Raw genomic sequence first — 18,890 nt, 5'->3', positions numbered from 1 at the left:
CAGCCAGTTTGTACGGAAATGAAGGGTTTGAGTCACAAACAGGGACATTACCAGGGTCAGAATGGTGTCACTCCAGTATCACTCCCTCCAGCACACGCCTGAAGGTCATCCAGCCCCTGGTAATCCCTTCTCCACGTATCCCATGGCATTTCTCCTGGAATTCCCTTTACCTCATGGCCTCATTCCCAAGGTCCATCATTAACTCTGCCGTTGTCACGAAGTCCTCTTGTCACAAAGTCCCCATGGTTTTGCCCAAAGCTTAGAAAAAGTTACAGACTTTTCCAGTGGAGTGGCAACCACCCTCAATTCCTGCTTTCCAAACATTTGTAAGGAAGGGAAAACATCACAGTCAGCCAAGCTCTCAGAAGAAACAAACATCTTAAAATCCAGGGAAAGCTCATGGTGCACTGCAGACCTTCGGCCAGAGCAAGAAATGCTGCCCTAGGGAAAAATCCCGCCCCAGCAGCACTGTCCGTGTGGAAAACAATTCCCTGGGAATTCCCATGAGGATTCTGTGCAGGCTTGAGGGAAGCCTGGAATTCTGCAGGTGTTTAGGAGTCTAAAATTCTTCCCTCTTGACGACCCACCCTCTCTCCCACGTTATTCCTTACTTTCTCTGCCCTGGGCCAGTCCAGCCAGCACATACTTGGGAGTGAAACTCTTACCTTTTGCAGCCAAACCTGTTTAAAATACATCATAAACTCAAGTGCTGCCTTTTTCCCACCCCAACAATCAGCAAAACCAGGTGAGTTTTGAAACAAATTGAATTTTATTCTTTGCAAATGTTTGCAAGCCACAAGATTTGTCAGAAAAGTTGTCCCAAAAGGCAGAGAGAGGAAGAGTTAAAGCAGAGACTGGGCTACCCCTGGAGCAGTTTACAGAGCAATTAAAGGTGACAAAGAGAGAACAAATGAACTGCAGCACATCCAAAAAGAGCATTAATAAAAAACAAATGAGTATCTGCAATGTTTCAGGCCCAGTGTGCAAGTGGTTCTATGTATTTGTCCAAATGAAACTAAAATAAATGAGAACTTGCAATGTTACAGGCTCTGCCTGGGGGTGTTGGTGATGCTGCAGTGATGGCTTGAAAACGAGCGAGTCTGTGCCACAAATCCCGTGATCCCTCAGTCCTGCTTACCTGCAGGACACTCCTGTTCCCACAGGATGCCTGTTTGTCCCTCAGCCCCGACCCCAGCCCCATTCCCACATCGCAGGGATGGTGATGGGAGAGGAGAAAAATGATCCCCTGGGGCAGCAGCCAGCAAGTCCATCGGATTAATTAATTCCTGCATGAAGCTACTCAGCCAATGAATGGGGTAAATGTAATGACTTCCTTTGATTAGCTCTCATGAGCAGTTGCTGTCCGTATTTTTCCATACTGATGTTCCAAATTTTCCACAATTCCAACCAATAGTTTTCTCTTCAAAACAGAGAAAAGCACGGAAAATAGGAAACAATGTATGGAGCCATCCCCAACTCCACACCCTGGAGTGCTGCACCCTCTGATCCCTCCCAGGGAACCCTCTAAGGACTGGATTCACCACCACAGGATTCATCAGCAACCCACGCTGTCAACCTGGAAAGCGTCGTGGACTCGAATGTGGCAAACACTACACAGGGTAAGCACATGGAACAGCATCATCAATAAAATCTAATCAGTGTTGATTTCCTCCTGACTTACCTCGATTATATTAGCTTACATTTGACTATATACACAAAACACCAAAAATATGCCTATTCTGGATTCAAACACTGCCATTTTTAGTTGACAATCCAAAAGACTCAGCCAAAACCCCAAAGAACTGAACCCTTACGAAGTTCAGTGACAGCTGAGAAAATCCTTCTGAAATTCTCCTTCCCCACCCCTCAGTGAATGCTCACACCAAGGCAGCAGAAGGTGCTGTGAGCACCCTCCAAGTTCTCAGCCCCACTGAGGGTCACAGACACAAGAGATATGAGGGATTTTGAGGGGAAAAGTAACAAAATAACCCAAATGTGCAGCCCAGATGTGTTGTGTGTGCAGGGGTGAGGGAAAGCCAGGCCTGGTTCCAGTGGATTTCCAAACACAGAGGATTCAGAGTCTCCCTCTCACACCAGCACTTGGCTTTCGAACCTTATAATGAATCATCATCTACATCCAGAATGTTTTCTGGATGAAAATGAGCCTCTGTGTGCTCAGAGCCACATCCCAAGTATTGCTTTTCCCAGTTCACTGCCAAGTCAGGGCCCTGCAGATGGAATTGAACACGGAATCAAAGATGTCTGAGAACAAAAGCAGCACAGAGGTAGAAAGCTTCAAAGAACTAAACCTGAGTTACACAATCATTAATCTCTACCTACCTGGCATGACAAACACCCAGCAGCATCCAGCAGCACGTCCATGGTTTGGGGTGTTTTTCCAGCTGCAGGTACCACACTAACATGGGAATCAGCTCCTGGTGTGCCAGGCTTGGCCTTGGCCCTCAACTGAACTGATCTGTCCTTGCTACACCTGCCTGGAGCCCGACAGAGAACAAGCAGCCAATGGCTCTTGTCTTAAACTTAATTAGTTTTGCATCACTGTGAAGAAATAAAGAGTGGATGATAAAAGCTTCACAAGAAAAACAAGTGTTTATGTGCACAAACATACTGAAAAAAATCTCCATTTCCATCACCAAAGTGCATTCTGAGAGGGAAAAAACCAATAAATCAGTGGCAAAAGCTGCCCCAGTTTGGCACCCAATTTGTGGAGCACAGACAGCCCTTCAGACAAAATAAAAACCAAACCAAAAATCTACCAAGAAACAACCTCCCTACAAAAAAGCACTGCCTTATTTCTGTTTTATTTAGGAACTTTTGCTCTTTGTAAGGTGATAATGGGAAATTTTACTTTATGATCTGATAGTTAAAACAAAAAATAATTAAAGAGATTTTTCCTTCCCCTTGTCACAACAAGCACTACTTAAAAATCACCTCAGTGGGGTGTTTTAGAGTCCTTCCCAAACCCCTGGACACCTACACTGGTAAATTAACCAGCAGTAATTTGGGGAAGTAATTGAAGCACATGGAACAGAAAGTGACAATGCTGTTTACCCTCTGGGACTGACCTGTGCACTTCTTACAAACAGTTTAAAACATGAGACTTCTAAAGTCAAGTGGACTAAACAGATGAGACAACTTGTAAGGAACAGACACTTCCCATGGGTTCCATCCTGGGAGGCAGCTGCAATTCCAGCTTTTGCCCATTCCAGCACTGCCTCCAGCAGTCAGAAACTCAGGCTGCTTCTCTCTTCCATGGGTATTCAGCAAAGAGCTGAGAAACAGCACAAGCAGCAAACCTGAAGGACTTCACAGAGTTAGGAACAGGGATTCTCAGCAAACCACTTGTAAGTGTATTATGGCAAACACTCCACAGCAGGAAACTGCTACCTACCACCCCGGGAGTATTGCATCAATCAGACTCTGCTTATTGTGATCTTAGTTTGATTTTAGTTTCCATCCCCCTTCCTTCACTGCAAGTAGGAATTACACAAGGCTGGACAAAGCCCAGTCTCAAGTGTGTCCACGCGGATCAGAGATTTCCTGGTGTCCCGTGTGGGACCTTCATTCCTGGTGTCTCCTGGCACCCCCTGTCCAGGAGCAGTCGGGAGCTGCAGCACGCGGCTGCGCAGCGCTGCCAGCGCGGCGAGCCTGGCGTTCCCCGGGGATGGCAGCGTGGTGCCCGGGCTAAGGAAGCATGGAAGCAGGACTGAGCAATGCACGGGGGCGGCTCACAGGCACAGCAGCGGCGAGCGGCCGCGCTCCGAGTCCTCCTCCCCGTCGCCCTCGGGGATGCGCGGCAGCAGCGCCGAGCGCGTCAGCCCCCAGAACTTGGGGGGGGACAGCTCCTTCCTGGTGGCCGTGAACTTCCAGCCCATGTGGCTCCCGCAGATCCTGCACTGGGCGATGGTCCAGGCGTACCTGCCACGGGCACAGCAAAGGCTCGGTCACAACACGGAAGGAAAAGGCCTTTGGAAAATGCTTCAGTGGGTAACAATCCCAAAGTGGGTGTGGGTAACAATCCCCAGCTGGGTTTGGGTAACAATCCTCAGGAGTCCAGTGCCCATGTCCCATCTAAAACCCTGCAGACCTTAAAAAAAGTAAAGAAAAAAACCTCACAAAGGCCCCACCCCCAAAGCCCTCTCTTCCCTCTTCGAAGAGAGGAAGCAACCAAGGATTTTCATCGCCCCAGGTTTCAGCAGTGATGAAATGCTGAGACCCCTAAAGAGGGGTCAGAAAACTTCTCAGAGTGAGTGACTTAATGGGAATAAAAGTGATTTTTGCCCTGCTGCCCAAACAACAGGGACTGCTGCACTTCCCACAGCAGCAGAGCTTTTCTCCAACAGTTTTATGAGGTAGAACATGAATATTTCAAAGCCCTCATAGAAGAGCTGAGAAAACAAAAAAGGAACAGAAATATTAACTACAGATATTAAAAGTCCCAAATTTTCTTCAGGGAGTCTTAAAATGTCTGACAGAAATGCCAGACATCCTCCAAGTCATTGCTCAGTTCTAGGTGATATTCCAGGAAAAAATACTGGGTGCGAGACCTGTTATTATTAGGCAAACTTTTACATCTGAGCACTTAATTCTGTTAATTAATTAATCTGTTACTGACTCAGAAAGACAGACTATTATTAATTATTTATTATTAAAATAAAATCAAAGATAATCAGATCAATACAAATGTCAGTCATTTTTAACTTCATGTTAACATTTATTTCATTTTTAGATAAGAAAATGTATTTCAGTAGACTAAATGCATTTTTACCTTCTGGTTTGCATTTGCACTAAAGCTCTGTGAAAACAATTATTTCAGCTGTACCTTGAACAAAAGCACCCACAAAGAAACTCCCAGACCACTTTGTTTAAACAGTTTAGATTTAGACTATGTTTTAAAATCTTAGTATTTCCCCATTTAAAAAATATTAAAGATAAATTCTGCAATATTTTATGTGATTTGTCCGTTTGATTCTGTATTTTGAATAAGCCTAAATTTACTTCCTTATTTTTCATATGAGCAAAATGATAACATGTGCCTAAAAAATTCAATATTTACTATTCCACCCTCCCAGAAATGCCCAGTTTGGGTAATTTTCTAATAAAATGCTGCTGCTCTTACCCAGGAAACCAGCTGTGCTCTGTTGAGGGCCGACCACTGAGGCTCAGGTTGCAGGCTTTATATACAGTGAGGGTTTCATGGATGTATCCATGGGGATTCACATAGGCTGCCATGGGCCCACACAAGGATAAGCTACAACACACAAGGAATTTTGTCAGAGAGCAAGGAAAAATAAAAAAATACCCCGAAGGGTGACAAATGTGAAGAGGAAAAACTGCCAGCTAAGTTTAAAATATTTCTCCAGAGCAAAAAAAATGCTTTTCATAGGGGGAAAAAAAGTCCCTTGAATTATATTATTAAAAATGGAAAGCAAACAGATGCTAATTTAAAATATCATTGGTCAAATTTTCTTAGAATTGCAGGAAAGTACACAATGGGCCCATCCTGTGTATTATGTTAAATAGCAACTCCCAAGAAAAGCGAGGAAAATGGAACTTGAAAAGTAAGCAAAAATGTTCATTTATTGCAGCAACTTCTCAGCACCTTCTGTTAAAAGTTCATCATATTGACACGGCAGGAATTGTGGTGACTGCAATCCATTATTTGATTAGAAGATAAGAAATGGCTTTTAATTACCCCATCAGCTCCTTATCACACTGGATGAAGGAAAACTGTGAGGAGTCTTTGTTAACCCAAACCATCTCTTAACCTTCCCATTATCAGAGGGGCTGGGCTGATAGGAGTTAATCAAGATTAAAAACACTGACAAGGCTGACAGAAGCAGCAATTATTTGGGAAATGTAATCGGTGTTAATCATGCGAGATATTGTATAGGGCAAACAGAGAATGGGGTCAGCCTGCAGTTATCAGGAATTAAATTCTTAAAAGAAAAAAGGGATCCCAACATTTAAGGACATAAATGGGAACCATCCCTGCATACCAACATCCTGGCAGCCTGCTTATACCCCCTAATTAATGCATTTTAATCTGCTCTTGAGGCCTGTAGGACATATAAATGAAGTGCTGAGAATTAAAATTTTGGATCTCAAACTTTATTCAGAAATACCAGGATGAAAAAGTCTTTATGTGGCACATTTATATTTCAAATCATTCAGTGTGAAGGTGCTGGGGGTGTGGCACAGCACCAACTTCTGTTACAATATACCTGGAAATGCTGAGATTTCCTAACTTTTTATTAAAAAAGCTCAAATATAAACTCCCTATAAATATTTACTTAAATTTTATTGGAGCTCTGGCAAACACAGCAGTTTTAAGACATAACCCAGCTTAATCCACTTTGCTGTGCCTGTGTTTCTGACCAAACACCTGCCCAAGACAAAGAGTAATAAACTCACCTGAATATTTCATTCTTGGTAGTTATTTCTGTGTCTTGGCATTGCTTACAACAGAGAGATGTACACTGGGAAAGAGAAACACAGAGGACAATTTCATTAATTTCCAGATGCTTGTCAGCAGTGGGAAATAATAAAAATGTCTCTCCCTCAGAACAGACTTTGGACCAACTGTTTTGTTTATCTGAACAACACTTATATAGGATATTTTTCTACACATTTTACTTATTTAAAAACATTAATTATTCTCCAAAAGACATAACAATGTTCATATACTCCCCTCCCAAAAAGATCCACACACAGAGAATTGGATCTGACTCCACAAAGATAATAAATGAGCCAACCTTTTAAGGTCTCTAAAGGCTAATTTAGAAAAAACAACTTTTGCTCTTCTGCAATACAGCACAGAAAAGGCAAATGAGACAACTGCAATCATTAAGTCTTTCTTAAATTTGAGGGTACTGTAGATCAATGGGTTTAATTTCCTCACAAAAACAGGTAAAACATATTGATCTCTCTCCTGGAGATTATAACAGATTAATCCATCTTCTACAATTTCTACAAAGTGGAACTGAACAATTCATCACTGACACTGCCCAGAAAAGAGGCATTTAAATCAGCTCAGCAGAACACTCACATTAATTATCAGGACGTGCATTACTTGTACTTCTTTTTAAGGGTAATGCCTATGAAATTACCCCCAAAATGATCCCCAGTGTTTTGGAATAAAACGCTGCACCCAGGGAGAGGATCTTCACCTGTGCTGTTATAACCTGGAGTTTGTGCTTCTGAGCCCCCCTGAGCTGTGACTCCTGTACTCTGTGACACCACACACTCAAATCACTCTTTCCTCTCCCCCCTTCTCCCTTCAGAGGTTGTTGTTGCATTTCAGCTCCTCCAGCTCCTTTCCTGGAGGTGCCTCTGGTCCTGCCCCACTCTCTGCTCACTGGAGATGAGGAAGGACAAGAGCTCTAGAACACAGATATTCTTTATCCCCTCTGGAAGCTCCCCTGGCCTCTCTCTCCTGCCAGGAACCTTCCCCACCTCTTTCAAACCACCCCCACTCAGATTGCAACCCAGTGCTCACACAGCACTCTGAGAGTCCAATTTAGCCACTACTTGATTCCACGGCTCCACTTCCAAACCCATCTAATGCCTGCAATTAGCACTCTCAAGTGGAATTCACGGTGTTATACCTGGGAGTCAGGCACACTCCTTAACATAAGCGTTGGTAACTGGGTTAACAACAGGGAAAGCTGATAAAAGTACAATAGAATTCACTGGTATCAGAGACAAGGGAAAATGGATCAGCTCTCAGGATCGGTTTTATTACTGGAAATTACATTTTGAACGAGCCAGGGCACCCTAAAGAACCCTGGCTAAAAACGACTGGATTGGGCCAAAATGTTGCTAAATAAACTGTGAAAAGCCATAATGCACTCACCATTCTGACACTAATGCAGAGCAGTTAAACACATTTACAGACCAGAATGCCACGTGTTGGTGAACACCTTTTGGGTATAACCTAAAAAGCAGCTTTAACTTCAGCTTATGAGGGTAATTTAAGTTTTCCTGTCTCTCTGGAATTTATAGAAAATATATCATCATGGAACACGAACGGCTCTCAGCAGCACTTGAGTATCAGGGTATTTTCAGAGTTTCAACTCAGGAAAGACAAGTGAAATTTAGTCTGATTACAGCCTCAGGCAAAAACCTGCCCATTTTTTTCTCAGAACTTGGAAAAAGTGTTTTCTGTCTCCTTTCTTTAAATTTCTAGTGCATGAACTTTGGGAAGAGGATCACTGTTAAGATGACATTCTGGTTCACTTTTCCCCAGAAGCAGGCAAGAATTTAATGATAGTGCTTTTTAGGCAAACAGGCAAAATTCCCACTTCTCTGTATCCATTAGACAAACACAGCACGGTTATTTAGAAAATGTAAACTATAATAAAAACTGTACTAGACAAAAATAGAACATTTAGAGCATTACAAGGCCATGGCAATGGAATGAAGGGAAGGGAAACAAGAACATCTTAACAAGGAATTGCCTAACAAGTCTTATTAAAAAAACCCTTTTTTAGTCCAATCTTTAGATTTGCACTCAATACTACATAGATTTTGCTACAAAACCCACAAATTTCCATGGCAAAAAGATACTTGATCGTGGTGTCAGTATGGGGCCATGATGGCTGTTAGCAACACTGGACTTCTAGCACCATCTCTTGGCTAAAAAAGTGCTGTGCCACACCGAAATACTTCTAAGAAAAGCAAATATTACTATATATATTGTATGTTCCTTGCTTGCTGCCAAACATAATCCAGCACTGAGACGTCATTTTCCCTCTGAGCAAACTTCTGAAGAAATAACAGAACACTCAAGGATTAGCTGGAAATTCCATACATTTCTGTAAGAGATTCTAACAGTCACTCCTGTATTTTTTTGGCAATTCAGTGGTAAATAAAGAAGAACTACTCACTTTGTTCATGATATCTAACTCACAGCGGAGCCTCTGCACAGCACTGCCTATTTTGAGCAACTGGATACGTAAAGCATCATCAATGGGCAGGCAGGCAGCAACTCTGTAAGAAAAATCTAGAAATGAGAAAGCAGCAGGTCTGTTAGAATTAACAGAGAAATAAAATAAAACCAACTATTTCTATTTACAGTACAACAGGTAATTATCTAAGCTGGGTTTTCTTAGGAAATTTAAAAGATAATTTTAAAAAGTGAGTTCATAAGACCTCGTACCTACTGGGTTCGATGGAAGAGATTCATCTTTAAGGTTTTCATCCCACTCATGGAGCTGCCTCTTGACTCTTTCCATCAAGGTTTCCTTTTGTTAGAAGAAAAGCCTAATTTAAATACATAGGTATTGCTGTTTTCTTAGGAAAAAAAACAAAAGGGAAGCAAAATGTAGAGTAAGCTCTTTTCCCTAAGTGGATAGTACCTTTTAATTAAAGAATAACTAAAGAATCACTTTGTAGCTATGTATTTTAACAGTTTTTGCTCTGAGACAACACAGAAGGAACCAGAATCTTTACTATCCCTCCCAGACATTTGTTCTGGCACCAGAGAACAAGGACACAGAGGGGGAAGCCCTTCCTGATCTTTTCACACTACAGTGAATATAAAATGCTTTAAAATGGAAATTATGAGCCAACAAAACCAAAGCTTTTATATTATCCCATACTTAGATATTACAACTACAAAACTCACCGCAGGTTATTGGATTTAAGGGTGAACTTACAGCATCATAGAGAGAGTAGAGCCAGGGGGGCCAAGATGTCAAACTGGCACAGTGGAACTTCCTCTGAAACCAAACCCACAAATACTTATTCTTTAACACCAGCAGGTTTTAGGGAGTTTTTTCTTTTAAACAAACAAAACAGGGGAGACAGACCTGAATATTTAAAGATACAAGACGTTATCCCCATCAGGACTGGCACTTCACTGTGAAGCTTCCAAACCCATTTTCAGATGCACTGAAACACAGCCTTCTGAACAGGACAATACATGGATTTTGTCACAAAACCTGTCTCTGCACTAGAGGTATTTCTGATGTCTGGTAATAAAAAATTATGTCTTTCAAAAGGGTATCTATCTGAAACGGAGATGTAGTTCAAAATTTAGGTGCTATTAACAGTGCATCTGTTCCTAAGTCTCCACCAGCTGTCCCTGGAACCACCAAATTTCCACCAGTGTAATGTCATTTGCTTAATTAACCAATTCTCTCCAGTGATTTCTGAACACAGAAATTTAGAGCTTTAGTTAATAGAAGTTTAAAAAGCAGCACACAGCATAACTGCATTGCTTTCCAAAAAGGATCTCATATTGCACTGTAAATACGTACAAATTCAATTTTAATCTCCCCCTTGAGGGCAACTCTCCTCACTTACAAATGACCCCAACAGAGAGATGGAGGTCAGAGGGACAGTCACCCTGCTCTGGAGCTGCACCCCAGGTTCTTCCTACAGTGGCTTCACTTCATTTCAGCTTCACCTGACAGAATCAGCCTGGGAAAGGGATTCCCAGCCCCACAGCCCAGTGTTTCTGGGCTCACAGGAACTTGGTCAGGAACTCTGAGAATCAAGAGCTCTTTGTTATCAACAGATTGTATTTTTGTTTGGTTTTGGTTTTTTGTTTTGCTTTGTTTGTTTTTGAGGGTACAAGAGTTCAAAACCATTGAAGAAAAAAGCAAATCCAAACATGAGGAGAGTCACCAGGATTCTGTATTAATTTCTGGAGGTAGTTCCAAAGATCTCTACAGAGACAGAAGATTTCAAGGTATCTTCTCTGTGTCAACGACCGAAACAGTGGAGCAAATAATAAATACAGATATAAATACAGATTTCCCAGAGAGGTTGTGGACTCCCCATCCCTGAAAGTGCCCCAGACCAGGCTGGACAGGGCTTGGAGCAACCTGGGATAATGGAGAGTGTCCCTTGCCCATGGAATGGATGGGCTTTAAGGACCTTCCCAACCCAAACCATTGTGTGATTCCATGAAAAGCAGGAGGTTGGAATCTGCCTTCCCAGCTGTGCCTACTCCTCTACAGATGGAATTTGATATTGATTTTCTCAAGATGCCACCAGAAATTAAAACAAAAAATACAAAACCAAAATAACCAAACCCCCAGAGTAACTTCTCACCTTTTGGTACTTCTGCCACCACTGCCGAATGGCTCTGTCCTGCCAGGAAGTGGGTTTGGAAGAGGGAATCACATGGCACCTGCTGAGAGACTGCAGCTGCACTGCTGACATGGTGGGAGGCAGCACTCGCTCAGGGAGGATTTGTACTTTAGCCTGCTGGATTCTGAGAAAGGAAACAAAAAGATGAGGTGTACACACATTTTTTAAATGTTTTTTTATGGATTTTACAGCTTATGGGAACACAGGCTGGTGCAATGGATTAATCAGTCCACAGTACCAGAGAATTTAAACAACAACCCATTCCATCAGAACTTCTTTTTATTTTCGAGCACTACAGGTCTGTTGGGATAGTGGTGGACAGAAATACAGACAGATTGGCAGTGGCAACACAGCAGCATGTTCCACAGTCTCAGCACTAAAGATTTAGGTTTTTGTCTCCTCAAGTTACTTTTGGTATAAATAGTCAGCTTTCCACCTCAGTGCCTCAGTTTAGCTGAAATGCAGTTTGCCATCTTCAAACCACAAAAGCTTCTGTGCTCAGCTAGAGGTCAGAATCAGCAGAAATAGGATACAGACTCTGATCAGATTTTAATATCCCAGCATCAACGAGGTCACCTCTTCCACAAAGACCTCAGCATATGTTATGTGGCTACTAAGAATGCTGTCCAGCAGGAAAGACTTTATATTTTATCAGGATTATGCAGCAGAAATCCTGAAATCTTCAGGTGTTTTTCATTACAAATTTCCAGTTTTCTTACAGGGACAGCACTGAACTGGCCACTTTAATAGTTATAAAATGAGTTGTGCCACAAGCACTTAGGAATCAGAAACACCAAGAATTATGGAAACGTTCTTCCTGCTAAGGATCTCTGGACACTGAATTCTCAGTAACAAAGCTGCTGTTCCTGCAGCTGTCCAAGTACTGCCACCCTGTGTCCAAGCAGGGGTTTTCCTAAGCTGTAACATTTGCAGTCTGTTATTTGTAACCAAATGTTAGAGGGCAAACAGCACAAGGATTCTTAATTTCTTCAGCTGCAGGTCACAAAACCACAGAAATGCTGCTCCCAGGCCTCTTTGTAAAGCAATGCCACCATGCTGAAGTGCAGGATACAGTGAGTAGCTCTAGATTTACAGATTTGGAACAACACTTTACAAGCCTTGCAGAAAAGATTACAGAACCTCTAGCAATTGTGCTAAGAATTGTCACATGCTCCTAGATCAGTGCTGGAGCCTGAACCTCTGGCCAGTGACACTGCCATGGTGCAGGGCATGATGCCAAGAACCTGAAAATGAGGGAAGACTCAGCATATTCTTACTGCATGTTCAGGATCTTGATCACTTTTAGAAATGGAAAAAGGCATTAATTACATAATATGTAAAAACTAGTCAGAAGAGTCTCGATATCACAGCCATCACACTGGAACATGGAAAAAAACTGGAAAATAAGAGAATACTCCTAATCAAAGCTGACTTGAGTATAGAATTAACTGCATAATTTTCTTACCCATCTGACTGTGTTCTTATTTCAAGCACCTTGAACCTTTGTCTTCCTATTGCTTTCACCTTGACTGTTTCAACTCCATATTCCTGCTCTTCTCTGTAGGCATAGATTTCTGCTGTCGTTCCAAACTGTGCTTCCCTCTCATGTGCATTACTGAAAATAACAGAATTAAAGGTGAGTTAAATGAATTAACCCCCCTCCAAACAGCACTGCTCATTCAGACTCCAGTCTGTCTGCACTGAGTGTACATGACTAGTCTGATCAAAAGAGTAATTTTGGTAAAATACCTTCAATCATCACAACCATTATTTTTCCATTATAAAGCAACTTCTATTGTTTGGGTTGGTTGGGTTTTTTTGCCAGGTGACTGCTTTATTTTAGAGTCTAGATGTGACATTCTGGGAGCACAGGGATCACCAGTGTGTCAGCATTTCAAATGCAGACACTCCAAGTACCAACACTCTTTAGATTGACTTTATAACAGGAACTGTTCCCACCTCCCACACAATTAATCCATAGTAAATTGCGGGGGGAAGAGGGAGGAACATTCCCAACTTCTTCTGGCACTCATCAGCCTTTCTCTTTTCCACTTTTCTATCACCTCCTGTCTCTCAGCTCTACTGTGCAACATTTGCCAGTGCTTGTTAATTCACCCACAAACAATACAATACAGTTCTCAAAACAAGAATGTGACTTTAACATTTCAGGTCAGGGCTTATTCTTTAACAAGACGGAACAAACAGTTACTGAAATGAAGAGGATGCTCAAACAAAGAAGCAGATCAGCACTTGCTGTTTCTCCACACAAACACGTGATGCTGTCAAGCACCTACATTGCCATTACATATTGGAAGGCAATTTTTGTTAAACAATTTCAACTTGTTGCTGAGCACAGAGCTGATGCAACCATCTGCTTTTGCTTTAGTATCCACAGAAACCGTGCTAAAACATGCTGCATAAAAAACATCCCCCCATGGATTTTACCTGTATGCAAGGACAGCAAAGGTTCTGTCTTTCTGAATTAAATTCCGCACCATGCTAACCTCTTGGGGGCGGAAGAGCTGCAGCGGCAGCGTCTGGCCGGGGATCAGCATCACCATCACCCGGGGCAGCACGGGGATCACCTGGCAGCTGTCGTCATCGTGCACTGTCCTCCCGTGGAACTCCTCCATGTCCGAGCCCAGGTACTGCCAAGGGCAAGGGAGGGACAGTCAGGGAAGGGGCTGGGTGCTCAGGAAGGACAGGGACACCACGGTGAGCAGAGGGATGGAGCTGCTCTGCTGGGAGGAAAGGCTGGGAGAGCTGGGGTTGTTCAGCCTGGAGAAGGAAGGCTCCAGGGTGATCTAACTGTGGCCTTCCAGTGCCTGAAGGAGCTGTAAGAAAGATGGAGAGAGACTATTTCCAAGGGATGGAGGGACAGGACACAGGGAATGGCTTCCTGCTGCCAGAGGGCAGGGTTAGATGGGGTATTGGGAAGGAATCCTCCCCTGTGAGGGTGGGCAGGCCCTGGCACAGGGTGCCCAGAGCAGCTGGGGCTGCCCCTGGATCCCTGGCAGTGCCCAAGGCCAGGCTGGAGAAGCCTGGGATAGTGGAAGGTGTCCCTGCCCAGGGGGTGCAACTGGATGCCCTTTAAGGTTTTTCCAACCCAAACCACTCTCTAATCTTACGATTCTGTGAAAATAAAATTAAGTTTGTGACTTGTAAGAACATTACAATAAAACTACACAAATTCCATTAAAATCCCTTCAAGAGATATTTAATGGACAATATATAAAAAACATACCACATGTGATGTGGGCAAACTGGTATCAAAATTAATGATGTTTGGCTTCTCAGCTTCTTTACTATCTTGGTCTTCCACTTCCATTTCATTGTCATCCTCTTCCTCGCTCTCTACTGATAAGCACATACAGAATATTGTGTAGAAATCAATCAGCAAAGACTGACAAAAACCTGAGAATCAGGGAAATGCATTCAATATTCCCAGGCTACAGCCCTTCACAGGGAAATAAACCTGAGGAAAAGAATGTTCTTGCTGTTACAGCAAAATCATCATTCTATAGAAAGGGTCAAAAGCTGGTAATTTATTTCTGAAAGGCTAAAGAACAACTTTCCTTGGAAGAAATAATAAACAAAGGCTGTCGGTTCAGGTTTTCACTGCAGTGGCGCTTCCTTATCTCAGCTCTAAAGGTTTTCTGCCTGCACACCAGGATGCCAGGTAACTCCATTCCTTGTAGGATGATGAGTAAAGTGTCTGAAGCAGCACAAACCTGAACAATCAAACTGCAAGTGAGTAAGAAGCAATGGGAAGCTCTGTATTCATGCAGAGACTCTTGCTGGTATTTCAGACAACTTAATTGCTGTCAGCCTCTGCTGTGTGTACACCAAACACGAACCCAGCAAAGGCAGCTGCTAAGGAACAAATTACAAGGCTCCAAGGGATTTCAGATATAAAACAGCATTTAAAAACCACTACTTCTTTCCCATTTCTCAGACAATCCTAAAGTAATTTTCAGGCAAGAGGACAATTAAATTATCAGTCACTGCATTACTTGACCCTGTTTCTTTGAACACAAACATTATTTATACACCAAGTTATGTCCAAAATAGATGTTAGCATAAACCAATCTGCAGGATCCTTACATCAAGAGCTGCTGGGTAATGGATAATCCCAGTGGTGCTGAAAAACATCATTTGGACCTTCAAAGCTATTACAAGATGGAAAAAAATATTTTTGCAATAGTCTGTCTAGTTGCCTGCCTTTGCAATTAGTTTCTTAAAAAATAAACCAGAGCTGAAAATTTAAAAGGCAGAGGGATTCTCTCATCCTGAAGGCTTCTGTAGGGAAATCTCAAAAATGAAAGATGCTGCAAAGCAAAGAATTTTCCTTCAGAAATGGGAGCACCACTGATTTTACTATTTCTGAGAGTAGGAGGACAAGAGAACAGCGAAGAAGGCGTTAAAAGCTGATTCTGGAGAACCTTTTTTTCCCTCTTTGGCCTCCAAGCACGTTTGTTAAATGCTCTCACAAAGTGTTTAGTCACTGGTCTTATTTCAGCTTCACCTCACTTACGTTTTTTTAAATAGTGTGTAGTTTACAGAAGCTGCTCTTACAGATCCTATATTGTATTTATCTCAGCAAGAAATGATCCAGCACAACAGGAAAAGAGGTTACAGACTCTCTTTGGTATTGTACCTAATTACAGTCCTTTAAGCAATGAGACACCATCTGCCTAATGACTGCTAAAAATACTCCACATCTATATAAAATTTCTTATATTCAATTAACAACCCTAACCATGAATGACTACAAAATGTTTAAGATGTCCAAGACGTCCATTATTTTGCTCAGCTTGATGGAGGGAAAAAACAGGAAGTTTTTGTTTGGTTCTGGGGCATCACTGTAGGATGGGGGAGGGGAAAAAAAATACTCTGATTTTTCCATGTGCTCCCATCCGGCTGCATCCATCATTAGCAGTTTTAACAGGGAGAGGCCGTCCCACTTGTTTTTCTGAACGCAGAAGGAATTAGCAGCAGTTGATTGGAAAGAACTGTGCCCTGCAAACTTTTGCTGGCTGTTGCCAAAAGCGCACAGTGGCTGCTGTGTGGTGCTGGTGGCTGAGGGACGATGACTCATTTCACTGCAGCAGCACCAGCGAGCCCGAACCAGAGAAAACCCCGGCGCCTTCCCTCTCCTCCTCCCTCTCAGCTGGCAAAACAAGCTGAAGCTTTTACACCCCCAACTATTGGGGTTTATTTTTTTTTTAATTCCAGGATTAGCAGCACCTCCAGCACACAGGAACGAGGGAAGGCGAGCGGTGAAGGCTCCCTCGCATGACAAAAATCACATTTTCCTCACGCTGGTTCACTAACACAACCCAATCCACTCTCAATGCCTTTGTGCAGAAATGAGGAAAGATGAACTTCCTTTAAAGAAGAGGGACAAGGTTATATATAGGTCATATTAAGGTTATATTAAGGCTGTATTTCCTAAAATATTCAGGAAATAGCTTCTAGTAAGGCTGTGCTTCCTAAAATATCCAGGAAATAGCTTATTGAGGTGATATTAAGGCCGTATTTCCTCAAATATTCAGGAAAATAGCTTATATTAAGGTTATATTAAGGCTCTATTTCCTTAAGTATTCAGGAAATATTTTCTTATTATTTAAAACATACAAGTCTAAAGAGCTCACAGAATTTCCTGCCATTGGAAATGACCCTGGTTCCTGGCAGGATTTCCTGCTCCCTTTTCCCCTGCAAGCTTATTCTGAAATAATGCTTCTTTGCAGTTAAGCACAAGCTGCTTCCCAAACTATTCGATCTCCTGTCAGTGTGGAGGCACCATATCCAGAACAACACGTTATTATGCAACAATTACGTGTAATTCCCTGGCTGAGGAATTGCACTGGCGTGTGTGACAGGTAAGCCGGGCACCACATGGGACCCAGCCAGTCCCGAGCACCTCTGCTTCCCTGCTTATTTGCACTGGAGAGCGTTTAAATGAAGCAGAGACTTCCCAAAACAACACAGGTTTTCCTCGGGCTTTTGGTTTCACAGATGTCTCAGTGCAGAGCGAAGTGCCTGGTCTGCCCACTCTGGCGGTAACCCCACCGCGCGTCTCACCCCAGCGGCGGCCCCGAACACCCGTGACCGCGTGTCCCTTCCTGCACCGCACATTTGCGGCCTCGGTGGAACATCTGCAGCCTCGATGGGTTTGCAGGAGCCCAGGAGCAGAGGCCGCAGGAGCCCCACGGGCCGAGGCTCGTCCTGCGCCGCCTTCCACCGGCCGGGAGCGCCCACAGCTCCGCGGCCCGGCACCGCCGGCCCTCCGCGCTCCCCGCACCGCCCGCGGGCTCTCCCCGCCTCCCCTTCGCTTCCCTTCTCCTCTCCCTCTCCGCTTCCTTCCTTTCCTTTCCTTTCCTTTCCTTTCCCTTCCTTTCCTTTTTCCTTTCCTTTCCCTTCCCTCCCCGCCCGCCGAGTCCCGTCCCGGCGCTTCCCCCGCGGGTGCCCCCGGCCCGGCCCTCACCGGGCACCAGCTGGTTCCCCATGTTATCTCGGGGCTCTCCGCCTCGCTCCTCGGCGGCCATCGCTGTTTACCCGGAGAGCAGCCTGGGAAAGCGCCGGGGCGGGGGCAGGAGGCGGGCGGAGGAGGAGCCCGGGAGCCGCGGCCGGAGCGGGGCCGGGAGCCGCTGCCGGTGCTCGCACCGATCGTGAGGCGGTGGCTCCGTGTGCCCGTGGCTCCGTGTGCCCGGGCAGGGACAGCCCTTTCCGCCCGCAGGGCTCGGGGCTGGCGGGGGACAGCGGTTCCTCCTTTGCTCACGGGGCACGGCCGTGGCTGACCCGGGTAGGGCGGCTCCGGTGGCCCCTGCGGCGAGTCCCCAAAGCGCTTCGTGCCCGGGCCCCGCTGTGAGCATGGGAGAGGGGCTGGGTGTGAGTAAAACGCGCGGTGGGTTAAACCTCCTGGGTAAATGGCTTGAAAAGAAACTGCAAACACAGCATTAGATAAAAATCTTTCAGCACAAGAGAGACTTGGAGAGGGTGCAGCGAAAGGCCAGGGAGGTGCTGCGGGCACTGGAGCATCTCTGCTATGAGGGCAAGGCTGAGTTGGGGTTCTTCACCCCCGAGAGGAGACGGCCGAAAGGGGATTTTTATCCGTGCACACAAACTTGAGTAATTTAATTATTAACTGTATTAGTTACGGTACCAAGAGGACGGAGCCAGGCTCCTCTTGGTGGTGGCCGGCAATGGCACAAGAGGAACGGGCAGAAACTGATGCCCAGAAGTTCCACCTGAACACGGGGGAAAACTTCTTTCTTGTGCAGTGACCGAGCACTGGAACAGGCGCCCAGAGAGGGTGTGGAGTCTCCTCACTGGGGATATTCCAGAGCCCTCTGGACACAATCCTGTGTCCTGTGCTCTTGAAGCTTGTCAGCAGAGCCCTGTCCTGGTGTGAGGTTGGTGTCATCACCAGAAATGGTTCACGGGATGCAAATCCGGCTGATACACCCCAAAAAGTTCGGTGCAGCTGCCTCTGCACTGCAACTCTCACACAAATGCCCCGTCTCATAATTTATTATCATTACCTTCCCCTTTAAAAACCCTCAAACAAAAAAGCCATGTCGCAGCCCTGGATTTTTTCTCTTTCTATTAAAATGTTTAATTTTTATTGCTGAAATTTTTATCGCATTCTTCGTTACAAATCACTACATCCCATGCAGTGCTCCTGAGCATTTCAAATTCTTCTATCTCACTCCTATGTTGATTCTCCCTAAAAATGCCTTTTTCTCAGGGAAAAATTCTGCACTTTC

The 18,890-nt window shown here is 44.2% G+C and overlaps 1 protein-coding gene across 2 annotated transcripts; it reads right to left on the bottom strand.

Moving 5' to 3' along the window:
- Positions 1-746: 746 nt before the first annotated feature.
- On the bottom strand, positions 747-17,716 carry CRBN (cereblon). 2 transcript variants are annotated; one of them, XM_042013569.1, is made up of 11 exons: positions 17,609-17,716; positions 14,366-14,478; positions 13,567-13,769; positions 12,587-12,736; positions 11,083-11,245; positions 9,681-9,743; positions 9,182-9,266; positions 8,910-9,025; positions 6,436-6,500; positions 5,141-5,272; positions 747-3,939 (listed from the first exon to the last, which is right to left on the bottom strand). In XM_042013569.1, exons 1-11 carry the CDS (start codon positions 17,667-17,669, stop codon positions 3,750-3,752), a joined length of 1,341 nt encoding a protein of 446 aa, XP_041869503.1. In that variant the 5' UTR covers positions 17,670-17,716; the 3' UTR covers positions 747-3,749. The 2 variants fall into 2 exon arrangements, with proteins under 2 accessions (XP_041869503.1, XP_041869514.1); XM_042013580.1 differs by having other exon boundaries at positions 14,366-14,475; positions 17,609-17,705.
- Between the last annotated feature and the right edge of the window lie 1,174 nt (positions 17,717-18,890).

This window comes from Corvus kubaryi, unplaced genomic scaffold (genome assembly GCF_017639235.1).
Source record: "Corvus kubaryi isolate FWS band 111438036 unplaced genomic scaffold, C.kubaryi_AGA036_p1.0 136, whole genome shotgun sequence".
NCBI lineage: Eukaryota > Metazoa > Chordata > Aves > Passeriformes > Corvidae > Corvus > Corvus kubaryi.
This window is presented reverse-complemented; position numbering and strand designations above follow the sequence as displayed.